At 38.9% G+C, this 14,197-nt stretch overlaps 1 protein-coding gene across 2 annotated transcripts; it reads right to left on the bottom strand.

The window, feature by feature from the left end:
* Positions 1 to 413: 413 nt before the first annotated feature.
* LOC101161067 (ATPase inhibitor A, mitochondrial) lies at positions 414 to 2,897 on the bottom strand. Of its 2 annotated transcripts, XM_004073785.3 has the most exons (5): positions 2,751 to 2,897; positions 2,454 to 2,566; positions 1,681 to 1,850; positions 774 to 886; positions 414 to 695 (listed from the first exon to the last, which is right to left on the bottom strand). In XM_004073785.3, the coding sequence occupies exons 3-5, from the start codon at positions 1,759 to 1,761 to the stop codon at positions 554 to 556; spliced, it is 336 nt and encodes a 111-aa protein (XP_004073833.1). In that variant the 5' UTR covers positions 1,762 to 1,850; positions 2,454 to 2,566; positions 2,751 to 2,897; the 3' UTR covers positions 414 to 553. The 2 variants fall into 2 exon arrangements, with proteins under 2 accessions (XP_004073833.1, XP_020562674.1); XM_020707015.2 differs by lacking the exon at positions 2,454 to 2,566 and having other exon boundaries at positions 2,751 to 2,875.
* Between the last annotated feature and the right edge of the window lie 11,300 nt (positions 2,898 to 14,197).

Below are 14,197 nucleotides of genomic sequence, written 5' to 3'. Positions count from 1 at the left end.
TGTCCTGTTTGGTTTAGTGAGGTAGGAAAGTATTTACAAGGTCTGAGTGAATTTCTTAAATGGGTAAATCCCTCAGACAGAGCTAAGGCCTGAAATGACAGACCTTTGTGAAAGTTTTGGCTTCAGTTTTGCAGCAAATGCCCTTCTTGGTCTGATGGAGCGTATCCATCCCCATAAGCTTGTGGTACCTTTACAGAACAATCCAAAGACTATCCAGATCTGACTTTGCTTAGCAGCTGAGATCACATAAGACCAGGTATCTCCAGCTGTGCCATCAGAAGTGTTCACAACCTCTCCATATCATCACCATAACAGGCTTAAAATAAAAACAAAAAATGAGTCCAGGTGTAACCGGGAACCCTAAATTTTGAGATGGCATAAACAGGGGAAATGAAAATCAACATAAACCAACAGAAAATCAATCATTTTATTTTGGAACGTATATAAAAGATAATCGTTTGCTTCATTAACTGCCAAAATGAGCAGATAGTCAATTATCTTTACATTGTTTTCAACGTTGCCACCCTTTCTATCAGAGTTGTGAGCGCAAACTTCAATCGTCATGTTTCAGTTTTCTAATCTTGCCAACGTGGCGGTCGATCTCCTTTTGCAGACGCTCTATTTCCTTCTTATGGTGCTCAATCTCTTCCGAATGATGCCTCCTCAGCACCTCCAGCAGCTCCATCTCCTTCTTTCTGCAGACAAAAACCATACTTGTCAAAAAGGGAAACGCTGGCATGAAGTTTTCCTCGAAAACCTGTTTCATTTCTTACCTGAAGTACCGCTCCTCCTCCACCACCGCTCGCTTTCCAAAAGCACCTCCTGCCTGCCTCACAGAGCCTCCTCCACCTCCACCTTTCCCTGCTCCTCCGCCCAACTCACCAAGCTGGAACAAAGGGCACATCATAGGATCCCAGCATGCAGTGGCTTTTCCATAAAAACGAGCAAACTTGACTTTTTTTGGTTTCAATTAGGCAACTGTTGCATAACAAAAAAAATTCTGTTTCTTTATTTACATTCCCCAAACATGACAATTCTTCATGCAAATAAAACAGCAGGTGTTTTTGGTGATTGTTGATTCCAAGAAGCTGCATTAAAAATCAACAGATCCAGATTTATTTCCAATCAAAATTATTATACATTGAGTTGAGTATATAAAACAAGAATTGGAAATACGTTTGGAAAATCTTCCAAGAAAATTCCAAAAAGTCTTAAAGGTAACCAATGGACGATGAGAAGGTTATGATGATTGCAGATCCTAAAACCATAGAAAAGTAGTGATCATGTCGTAGATCCAGCTCATCTAGATTCGTACATAAATCGTAGTTTTATACTAATATCTCCTATTTTTTGCTCAGTTCATTCCACATTATGACTTTTTTTGGCCTAAACTTTGACAATACATTTATTTTGATTAGAATAATATTAAAATATGAATGCAAACTGGCCATTTTTAAAAAAACTTTTTAATCAAACTGAATTTGCTTTTCAAAGTAAAGTCACGTCTTTCAAAAAGTAATGCAGCTCTTTCTTATAGAAGCTTTTTTGCAGCTTTAGCTTTGAGCAGACATGTCCTCTGACATGTGACCTCTGACAGCTGCAGGGAAAAAACCTGCAGGCTTTGTCCGGCCACACTCAGTGGACATTAGCCGGCTAATGCTAACCTGAGGACCTCTTTACCTGGTCGGATGCCATCCTGGTCTGACTCTGACAGATCATCAGGCATCTTCTGAAGTTTGCCCTCAGAAGAAGTCTCGCCATTGCTGCTCTGGACCTCCAACGCTACTGAAACCACGAGTGAAGACGCGCCACACCTCCTGCTGCAGCCGAGCGAATGTGGGTCAAACAATCTGCGGGAATTTGTAGTAGAAAGTGGGGGTTGGTGGCTTGTACGTGCAGCACATGCAAAGGCTCACTGCTGCCCCCACCCGGCGAAGAAGCGGTACTATGCTGCTTTGTTTTTCTCTCATCCCACTTCAGTGGATAAACCACTTTAGAGTGAAAAATAATCTGCCAACAAAATGTTTGTTGACCACTGAAGTGAAAGAAATCCAATTTAAATGAATCCATAAATTCTACCCGTCCAGACTATACCTGTAACGATTCAAAAAATATGTCCCTTTTCCTCTGAACTCATGTCTAAAGTTTGTAATTTCATTTCAGCCCACATAGACTCAGATTTCTGCCTGTGCTTAGAACATGGCGTGGCATCACTCATTGTCCATCTCATAAAAAAGACAATTATATCTAATTAATCTCATTTTATTTTTCTGCAAAAAGCACATTCATGATAAATCCAAATTTTCAAATCATACACCTCATTTCTCTGTCTTTGTTAATACATAAAAACAATAAAACATTATGATAATAAGAAAGCAAAAACAAGAAACAAAAAAAAAAACACTTAATCTGTGCGTCAGTTTCAATGTCTTTGAATAAAATGTAATAATAACCCCCCACTGTAGCATCCAGCCGGACTTGATTCAGACGATGGACTCAATGATAGTAACTGATGTGGTGTTCCAACACATTTATTTACTCCACAGTCATAGTCACACCGTAAGAGCTGAAGAAAAGCAAAACAACAAACTTACAATTATTCCTTTTTGATAAACAACCATTCTTTACCTCAGCTAGTAGCGTTAGATTGTTGGATAACTTCAAACAGAAACTTTTCTTTTGTTATTTTACACAGAACAAATTGAAAATAATCACAAAATGTATACAATAAACATAACCAAAAATCATACCTGTTCGCCTTCCAGCTAGATGCCAAAAACAAATTACAGCGCTACACAGTTGTCCGTCTTTTTTGTCTGTTTCCTTTGTTGCCGTAGCATCAGCTGTTAACCGTTTTTTTTGTTTCTGTTGAACTGACACACTTCACAGAAAAAGCGGAAGTAAGTGGAACCTTCACAATAAAAGTCTTCAAACCAAAATAAAATTTAAAAACATCTACACTGTTTTTTTTATCATTTTCTTTTACATCTTCAACATACTTCTTCTGAAATTAAAGGCATCTTCAGTCAAAGGAAATGTTAAACAATAATAAGAAAACAATTAAAATGGGTCATTTACACCCACAACTCACCCCCAGCACTTCCCGCCCCCACAGCCCGGGTCCAATGCGCCCAACGTGGGCACCACCAAGAACTCCAGTTTCTTCCCACAGCCCAAAAACATGCTTCATAGGGTAATTGGTGATTCTAAATTGCCCCTTATGTGTGTTTATAAGTGTGTGACCCTGTAACAGACAGGTGACCTGTCCAGGATGGCCCCTGCCTTCGCCCCAACAGTAGCTGGGATAGGCTCTGGCAACCCTGCGACCCCAAAAGGGATTCAGCAAGGTTCTGAAAGTGGATGGATGATTGATTTTTTAGGATGACTCATTTCTTGAAGTGGTTCCTGATGTGATGTCATCCATCATGCAATCACACCGTCACACTCCACACTACCTGTGAGGCAAGGCAGGTTTATTTGCATGGCATAATTTGTAAACAGAGTAATTCAAAGTGCTTCAAAATGCATAAAAATCCCAATAAATAACAGTTAAAAGATTAAAAACAGTGTGTTTTTGCACATTTGTGTTTCTTATTGCACATCATGCGCTTTACAACACCAGATTACTGCTTACTTATTGCATTTCTGCTTTGAACTTCTCTGTTTTTTTATTCTCTGTTTTGTGTTTTTTTCTTTCTGCATTTCTGAATTCTATGTTTCTATATTTATTTATATCTGTGTGATGTAAAATACTTAACTGTAGTTAAATTCATTCAGATCCTTAATATTGTGAGAATTTGTTTTTATGGATATCTGTGCATTATTGTAACAAATCTCCAGTACTTAGTGTCTCACTCTGAAATATGCAAACTTTTTTTTGTGGGTTCTCACCATTTTTTATTTTAATGTTCATTCCAGATGATTTGATGAAGAGAAAACAAATTTGTTGCAGCAGCTTCAGTCATTCATGTCAGATGGCAGATCTTTAGGAAACTATAGCACGCAGAATATGAAATGAGAAAAAAAAAAAAGCAAAAACAAACTCAGCTAGGTGCACAGCATGGCTGAAACGCTGTTAACTACTGTCCCACTGTGACCCCTATGGCCCTTTGCTGGCCCACAAGCCTTGAAAGGAGGTGAGAGGTATTATCCAAAGCGCCTGCTTTTGACCGTCTCATCCAAGGTGAAAGTCTCAAGGCCAACTTCAGACGGAGCCTTTTTAACGAGTCGATTCATCATCTCGACGTTCCCAGCTTTGATGTGTTTCCCTGCAGTCCACAGCCAATATAGCTTTTGCAGCAGCACACATCTGCAGGCTGCTGAGCAAACTTCTCTCTGACCAAAACTGGCCCCTCCTTTCTGGAGGCACCTCTGTGATGTCTCTAGTTTTTGATCATCCGAACGCCCAATTAGGTTGCAGAATTTCATCAAATGCTCCAGTTAAAGATGAAAAATTAAACCTAAATATATATTGCTGATGCTCTACAGCTATTTTTGTGACTTTTATTCATCACATGGGTGGAAGCAGCTGTTGGGGTTGTAATGAAAGTACTCTGAGCAGGAAAATGATCAACCTTAATGCAATAATCCATCAGAGAAACCATTCATGGTGTTGGTGGAGATCAATGTGAGAAGCAGATGGAGACGGTTAACCCTTGTGCTATCTCAGATGACCCCACCCTTACAGTGTTCTTCCTACCATGACAAAGGTGGATAAAGGTGGAAAGATTTCTTGTAATCCATGGAAACCAGTGAAGATCACAATTGAAGAAAAAAGGTTCAGTGCACTGTCTAGTGGGTCTAGATGACCCAACTCCCAATGTTAAAGTTCCTAGGATAGCACAAGGGTTCAAGAGGAGGAACAGGGATGATACGAGGGTCCTGAGGTTGAAGATGCATCGAAAGAGGCCTGGAGGAGGACCAAAGAGGAGGTGAGCGAGGAGATGCAGAGGAGGAGATTAGATGGAGGCAGATTATTTGCTGTGGTGCCCCCTAAAGGAAGCATCCGAAAGACTAAGAAGAAGAATCGTGGAAACATACGGTCATCCAATTTCCTGCTTACTTATCTGAAGTGGAATGAGATGATGCATTCATTGTCAAAAATTTAAATCATTTGGAGACTTAAATCTAAATTAATTTGCACAGTTACAGTTATTTCTGAGAAACATGTTTTTTCCCCCCTTTAGATAGATTTACGTTTGAAGGAGATTTGCTCAAGTTTTCAGATAAAACAAACAAGAGACAAAAAGGATGCTCGTCCCTCAAGTTCAGGATGAGACACTCAGCAGCACAAAGGAAGGCTTTCCACAGCAAGGAGAGAAGGTGGGTGTTCAGTACAGATGAGTCATATTGATGACCCATTGAGAAAGAGCCCCACCTCCATAGCCCACTGTCTGACAAAGCTCACATTGGTTCAAAGTGAGCTCACAATCGCTCTTCATCACCTAAATCCAGCAGAGGTGAGGGTCAATGGGACCGTGTTGGTGTGGGGTTACTGTGATGACGTGCAGAGCCCTGTCAAGCCGTTCAACCAGCCAATGACTGCTGTGCTGTGGAAGTGCTCGCATGCTCCTTGTATTGTGCAGCATCCTTGGTTTGCAAACACTGAGGGAAGAAAATGATTGAAAACATTTAGTTATCATTCAGAAAGCTCTTAATTTACAAATGCGACTGATTTTAAGTTAGATTATTAAAGTTCACAATTTGCTACTTCAAAGGAAAGGATGCAATCGGTGGAAGGAGAGTCATTGAAAGAAAAACTTCAGCTCATGACAACTTGAAAATAAATAGTGGGAAAAAAAGGATAAGATGAGATAAGATAAGTTAAGATAAACTTTATAGATCCCGGTGTGGAGAAATTCAATCATTAATAGATGTTAAAATGTGGAAAAGAAGAAGAAGAAAATCTTTAAAAATGTCTAAATATTTTGACAAAAACCTACACCATAAATGGCAACAATACAAATTTATTGACATTTATGTTCTTCTTTTTAATCTCCCTCTTTACATAATGTGTTTCTCATACAACAGATTCAATTTCTAATCTGTCCATGTGCAGGTATTACACTACCGATGTGAAACAGCAGGTGGCAGTATGACCCCACCACGAAGTCATCCATTTAACATTGGGAGTTGGGTCATCTAGACCCACTAGGCAGTGCTCTGAACCTTTTTTCTTCAATGATTTGTGATCTTCACTGGTGTCCATGGATTACATGAAATCTTTCCACCTTTATCCACCTTTGTCGTGGTAGGAATAACACGTCAATGTAAGGGTGGGGTCAGCTAAGATAGCACAAGGGTTATGAGTATTTATGAATAAAATCCTGCTTTTATTTTTTGCAGTTATCCTTTTTTCAGAAAAACATGCAAACAAAATCTAACAGCTTACGCAAGAGTGATATTGCTTAAGTCAAGATGCATCTTTTTCAGACGCACAGATTATTTTATGCACACTTTTACATTTTCTGCAAAAAAAGATCGGCTTCTGTGAATTATCTAAAAGATGAATGCTTCTCAGTCGTTTGGCTGATTTTGAATTTGCTGCAACATCAACATTTCTAAGCTAACTCTTTTAATAATCAACCTTATGGGCTTTTTGTACAAAATAAAATAATAAAAAATAAACTAAAAATGACAAAACAGTCTAAAGAGCTTTATATTTCACAATAATTGCATACAAATCAGAATTATTTCCTTTTCATTACACAGTCCATTCATGCTTGCATGTTAATGAAAATTTCTGTCTTGCTCTTTTATCCGACGGAGATAACTTTAATGAAATGGACTGTGATTGAAGCCAAAATCAAAAATCCTGAGTCATTTTCCAGGACATAGTCTTTCCAGAGCGGCAGGAGCTCATCAGAAATTCATCTCTGAGCAAACATTAGTGGTACAAGAGAAATGGCAAGCAATAGCAGAGCTATCCAGCCGTACAGCTTGGATCCAGATTCCAAGATGTGTCTGTAAGTGGATGCATCAGAATGGGGCAGAGCAGGAAACACAATCTTTTTCTATAAAATAATTTCTTGCTCTGCTCCTGATTTCTCAACGACTTAAAATACTCAGAAATGCAAATTTGGTCTTAAGTTTCAGATAAACGCCACAAGAACACGTCGAAAACACCAAACACACAATTTTCCACGGACTGGATCGCTAAGATGCTAAAGTGCTGAACAGCAAAAATATGTAGAAATAAAGTAAAAACAAAAAAGAAGTAAAAGTTTGAGGAATTGATTCATTTGGGTAAATATTTTTGTTTCCCATTTCTTTCACAATGAGAAAGAAACATATCTGAATAATGACATTTTCCAAAAATATGCATTTTCTGTGTACGATTACTCTCCTGCAGTCTTGAAATTATTAGATTAGATTCCATCATTTTCAATTCCTAATTTCCCTTTTCTTTAAATGTATTCATATTTGTTAATGTAACATAAACTTTCACAAATTGTGCATCAACTGTCTTTCAGAACAAACTCCTTGCATCTCAAAATTCTGTTTTTCTTCATGTGCATTCGGCTCTGACTCTGCTGAAACACGCTGGAGTTAATGGCCTCCATGAGCTGCCAGGATGTTGGCACAGTTGCCATGGTGACCATCAGGGTTGATAAAGGGGATTCTTTGTACTCTGCACATACAGGTTCTTTCAGAAAACTGTCAAACATTACCTACCGGACTCACAAGAGCTTTGGCGGCGAGCAAACACGGAGCTGACCCATTTAGCGAACCGGCCGGCGTCTGACAGATCCACTAAAAATTTTAGTTTTTAAAAAAAAGAGATCTCGTACATTTTTAGTTTACACTGATACACCTATATCGCCGATGACCCTTCCTTGCTCTCACACAGCCGACATCATCGGCAAAACATCAAGTTCAGCTTCCTTTGCGTCCCATGTTGGTCTCCACATCCACACCCCTCAGATGACCAAGATCCTGAAGACCAGCTCTACCAGAACACGGAAGAAGAGGAGACCTTCACATATCCATGCAGGAAGGAACGGAAACGAACATTATAACCCACACTGGAAAGGTGAGGGGACCCTTCATCACCCTCAAGAACTTCTGGAAATCCCACCCCATCACAACACCCACCAAGATTCACCTGTTCCACTCAAACATCAAGTCTGTCCATGGAGAACAAAAAAAACCACCATCAGGAGATGACAGACCTTCATCTCTTCATGTCTGCGAAGATTTTTCATCGGCTGGAAACCATCAAGCCTGAAATCCCCAGAAGAAGAGGAAATCAGGAAAAGCAAGAACCACGTGAAGCTCAAACAATGTTCAAATATCCAAATAGTCAAGAAAATGTATAAAGAAACTCTGATTTCATGATATGAAGATAAGAGGAGTTAAGTTTTTGAATAATTCCAAATACATGTGTGAACCTGATTGTGGGGATATCATCAAAGCTCTTTAAACTAGATGGAGCTGCATTTGCAGAAGAAAATGCAGGGTTGAATGATATATTGCTGAATGAAAATGCAACTTAAAGGGTAATAATTGGCTAAAAAAGAAAAAAAAGACAGAAATTAATGATCAAAGTGGAGCATACCAACCATGTACAGTAGATCATTTTGTGTTGCAGCGACGCTGCGGCTCTCTGGCATCTGATGACTCAAAAGACATGTAAAACTAACATCTTGACAAAAATACCTTTTTGAAAGGCCAACAAAGAGGCCTATGTTTTTATATATACACACACATCTATATATATATACACACATATATATATATATATATATAAATATTCTGATTGATTAGACATTCTACACATGAGGGAGCTTTGTTTGTAAAAGTTGAAGGCTTTTTTTCCTCCGTCGAACAGCACAGCGTATGACGTCACGCCAGAGCGGGGGAGATTGTTGAAAAGTAATCAAAGTTTGAAGTCAATTTGTGAAAAAAACTGTTAATTGCAATGTTTAATGGTGTCTCTAGATGAAAGAATGCCAAAAAAGAAGCTCCGAAACAGGGTGAACTTTGGCGAAAATGTCGGAAGCTTCTCCCATTGATTGACTACAAAGTTTAAAGGTTTGTATTTCAAAAACTGAAACATATTTTTCAAAGAATTGGAAACAGTTTAAACTTTAAAGTCTTGTGAATAATCTTTAGTTTGAATGGTGTCTCTACTTAAAAGTATGTTGAAGTTATGACAGTTGAAAGTAGCAAAGGTTTTCAAGGACTCTCCATGTATTTTAATGAAAGTCCAAAATCCCGGAATATCTTTAAAAGTTTAAGGATTTGAATGACCAAAAGTCATAGCTGGAATAAACTAAAAGAGCTGAACATTTTACTAGTTTAATGGTTAAAATAGGTGAGAATTTGAAGAAGGAGTTAAGCGCCAAGAAAATGGTGGAAGATACTATAACTAGAAGGAGCTGCATTTCCAGAAGAAAATGCAGGGCTGGATGCTGTATTGCTGAATGAAAGCGGAATTTTCTGAAAAAATGACCTTTTTCCTGGATTCCTGCTAATAGCAATAATAAATCATGAAATGGATTTGTGGCAGGTTTCTCAGAATGTTCTTAGTCATGTCTCACATGCAGATAACTCTGCAGCTCCTTCCACGGATCATTGTGTGATTTCCATAAATTTAGCTCCAAAAATGGAAAGTTCAGAAAGAAAAAGTTATTGGAAATTTAATGCAAACTTCCTAAAAGATGATCACTACTGTAATATGGTAAACTTTCATTGTTGATCAAAGTAAACATCTCTATTGACCCATTAAGAAATTAGAATTTTTAAATATGAAGTTAGAAAATATTCTATCAATTATGGCAAAGAAAAAGTTTTCTATATGTAAAATGTTATACTGCCTCATGTTTTTGGATTTGAATGTTCTAAATGCAAAAAAAAAGTGTAATTTTGAATTTTGTCAATAAAAAATAAGGAACTGGCGGCCTTTGTTGCTGCACAGCGGGCGCCACAGAGGTCCCACAGCGTCACACAGCTCATCAGAAGTTGAGTGTTTCATGTGGAATTGTTGGATCCACAGCTCCTCTGTAAAATCACCAACCACCATTTACCCAAAATGGCTTCATGCGTAGCCTCTCCCATGTGTAAGAAGCTCGCCGCTCCACGGCCTGAAGAAGACGCAGGCGTCTCCTTTGATGGATGATGATGAGCGCTAGTGCCGTGGCAGAAATTTGAACATGTCTGCTGTAAATCAAGGTATTGTTCACATCCGTCGCCATGTTTCTGAATGACTTATCACATCAGTTGGTTTGTGTTTATTTACATAATTAGAATTTGATGGAAACAGTGTCATTGTGAAATTGTGTTTTTTTGACATTTCTAGATTTTCCATAAAGTTTTGCTCATAAGTATGATGGAAACGCAGCTTCTCCTGCCTTTCTGAGAGGTTCAGAAGGAATTGAGATGATAATAAAATATAACAACATTTTTTCTTTAGGGTATTTTTAGGTCTGTTTTTTCCCCCTTGAATCCTCAAATGTTTGAGTTTGGAAACATATAATTTGTTCAATAGTAAGGACTCAGATACCAGAGCAGAAATGCAGAAGAAAACATTTAGTTATCATTCAGAAAGCTCTTAATTTACAAATGCGACTGATTTTAAGTTAGATTATTAAAGTTCACAATTTGCTACTTAAAACATGATAAATACAAGCTGTTTGGGAGCTATTTTTATTCTTTAATTGTTTCAAACTCCTTCTGCAAAACTTTCTCCATGTGTGTTTGAGGAACACAACGTCTTTTCCACTTCCATGACTTATAGAGATATATTCATATAACCTCCAGCAGACCAGTCCGCCCCTGGGGTTAGCATTACATGAAAGAAGTACCAGACCCCAGGAAACCGCTCTCATGAGAGTGTCGGCATTTCATTATGACGCAGACGCACAGCTGTAATCCACCTCACCTGCTACTGCTGCCTTTCACAGGCAAAAGCGCCACATTACAGGGAGATCCATTTGCTGCCTTATTATCCATGTTCACAGGGGAAAGAGCCAGGCCGCGAGGCGTTTTTGTGTTGCAGAAAAGGCTTATACAACCTCTTTGTGTTATATGAATGTTTATTTTAAACCATTCCTCAGCCTTTCAATCTCCAGTTGACACGTTCGCTCGTTTTTCTGATCCCTTCACCATAAATTTCAAATCAACCTTTGGATAAATGAAAACTTAAAGCACAATAATGCATTTTTAGTCCACACATTCTTAGACTTTATAGCCTCTGAGTCTGTGTCTGAAAACTTGCTAGTTTTTTTCTTGTTTACATCTGATTATTAATTGCCAGAAAATGAATTTTGTGAATAAGTGCAACCCAATATGAGCAAAAGATGTAATGTTAAATACAATGGACTTAACCATGACCTCAGATAAAAGTCTATAATATCCGGCCAACCCGAGGATGGTCTTTTGCTCTTTTAACGTTCGTGGAATCAGCCAGGATTTCACAGCATGGATCTTTTCAGGATTGGTCTCCATGCCTCTTTCCGATTCCACATGACCTAGGTTTCGCACAGAGGATTGAAAAAATATCCATTTTTCTAGCGACAACTTGAGAACATAGTCCTTCAATCTGTGGAGATCACGCATCAGACGCTCTTCGTGTTCTTCTAGTGTGCTTGAGAAAACAATGAGATCGTCCTGAAAAACCAGAACTTGTTTCAGATTTAAGTCTGCCCTGCATTTTTCCATTAACCGCTGAAATGTACTCAAAGGAATGAAAAAGAGCTGTAGTATTTTTTATGTTAAGTATTAATGTTGAAATTAATTCACTTTCAATCAAAAAAAAAAACTAGAGGGTTAGATTAGATTTAAATAACAATAACAATTTGGGAAATATTTAAAAACGTTTAATAAAATTTAGTTAACACAATCTATTTAAAAAAAAAGACATTTGTGCCAAAAAGCTGTCCGTTCATCTGACGCATGCGCACTACGCAATAAAATTCGGCAAGAATTTTACAATTACATTGTTTAGTATTGTTAACTTTAGGGGATTTTAGTAAAAGGAAGAAAAAGGTCCCCAGTTCAAGTTGGGGGACATGAACCGTGTGGAGTTTGCATGTCATCTGTTACATGTGCATGTGTGGGTTTTCTCCGTGGTCTCCGGCTTCCTGCCACTGTTCAAAAACATGCTTCATAGGTTAATTGGTTAATTGTCCATAGGTGTGAATGTGAGAGTGCATGTGTGATTGTGGCCCTGTGACCTGTCCAGGATGTCCCCTGCCAATTCGCCCACAAGTGCTGGGATAGACTCCGGCCACTCCGTGACCCCGAAAGGGATAAATGGGAAGAAGATGAATGAATAAAAAAATCATCACAATATTGTTTTTTAAATTTAACGCAATAATGAGTAAATTCGATCTAATGATTAATAAATTCAACGCAATAATGTTTTAAGCAAATCAATATATATATAAAGATTTATAAAGTTTACCTAATAATGTTAAGTAAATTCAACATAATGATTAATAAGTTCAACGGAAGAATGTTGAGTACATTTTACATAATAGCACTATGTAAACTTACTATAATTGTGTACTGTAGTACTTATTCAGGATAGTTTGCTAAATTCTAGTCATCTGCTCTTTCTCAAATTAAACAAAATAGTTTTGTGGGACCGGTTAACGATACTTTTTTATTTAAATCTAATGTTTCATTTCTTATAGCGGATGCATTGGTAAACAGCCTGCAGCATGTAAACTCCCAAAACCCTAGTGGAGTTACAAATGTTGTTTTTTCTTGTCAGCTTCTGTCATCTTAATCTGATGGTAATCAGACTTGAGGTCCAAGATGCTGAACCACTTTGAGCCTGTTAACCCCGAAAAAGATTCTTCCAGTTTAGGAAGGCCAGGCATCCTTGATAGTCTGCAGGTTCAACTTCCTGTAATCGATGCAAAGGAGGAGATCACCATTTTTCTTTTGCACAACAATTAGGCATGAGAACGGAGACTCTGACTCTCTAATTACACCGGTCTGTAGAAGGTCTTGCTGGTGTTTCCGTACAGCTTTGATGTCTTGTGGGTGGGTAGTTCTTGGTCAATGCTTGACTGGAGTTGGGGTTGGAGTAGGAGTTGGGTCGTGCAACTTGATGCTATGTATGTCTTACTTTATCAGTTTTTCCAAAATTAAGATTATGATGAGAGTAAACTTCTGGTATTTCATTGAACTTGTTTGTAATCCTTTCTTCCCATTCAGCAGAGTTCGGAGAAACCCCCAATTCTGGTTGAAGGCTTCGGGTAGTTACAACCGATGTAAAAAAAAGGAGCGTTACAGAATCTGAGGAACTAACACAAAATGGTGCTCAGAGATGGATTGCACGCCTCCTGCTCTGACTCGTTTTTGAGGGTGACTGGAATCTTGTGCGGTGTGTGGCGTGAGATGAGAATGACACAGCTTGTGACACAAAGTGTCCCAGCAAGTGGAGTAGCTGGATGTTCCATTAGAGCACAGCAGCCTGCAGCAGGTGCATTGGTGTGAACGGCTCCCTCGATGACGACAGTGTGCCCTTCAGGGATGACAACGGGCACTTTGCTGTAGTCTCACAACTCCTTCACTACCCAACTGCGTTTGCTGGTGTCTTAGCTGGAGTAAGTCCAGGACAACTTGGTAACCATACGTTGCTGGAAGTTGGCGTGTTGGTGGTGCTGGTCGTAGAGTAGTTCCATAGTGAACTGAGTCTCATACTGGCAATCAGGAACAACAAGTGCAAGCATTGATGATTCTGTCTCAGCACCAACAAAGTCTCTGGGAAACTATACTGTGAGTACAATATAACCCTGGTAGGGAACGGCTCACCCTCCGGCACCCTCGGCATTTAGGAGCCCACAGAGAGGTTTCAATGGCTGGCGGAACAGATGCTTGTTGTAAAACGACCCAGGAACAGCAGTAACTTGTGAGCCAGTGTCGCGTAAACATCGACATATTTGACCAGCGATGTCAACTTTGCTTGCACATGGGGATCCAATGAGACCCTTTTATAGGGGCATTTGGAGCTGTATTGGTTCCTTTTTTTTAGGGAGTAGCCGTAGCGACTTAGGGCTGGGTATCTCTCTGATGGTAGGGGGATCAACTTGTGACATGGAGGAGAAAAACATTCCTTCCCGTGGGTCTGCTCTGAAGCACAGAAGTTTTCATTTAGATGTAAGTAATGACTTTTGTTTTTGGATGTCTTTTAAATTTTGTTGGGTATTTTCTGAGTGCTGGCAGCAATGTTACAACGAAGCTG

Source organism: Oryzias latipes, chromosome 11 (genome assembly GCF_002234675.1).
Source record: "Oryzias latipes chromosome 11, ASM223467v1".
NCBI lineage: Eukaryota > Metazoa > Chordata > Actinopteri > Beloniformes > Adrianichthyidae > Oryzias > Oryzias latipes.
Note: the sequence above shows the minus strand (reverse complement) of the source record. Positions and strands in the feature narration are given on the sequence as shown.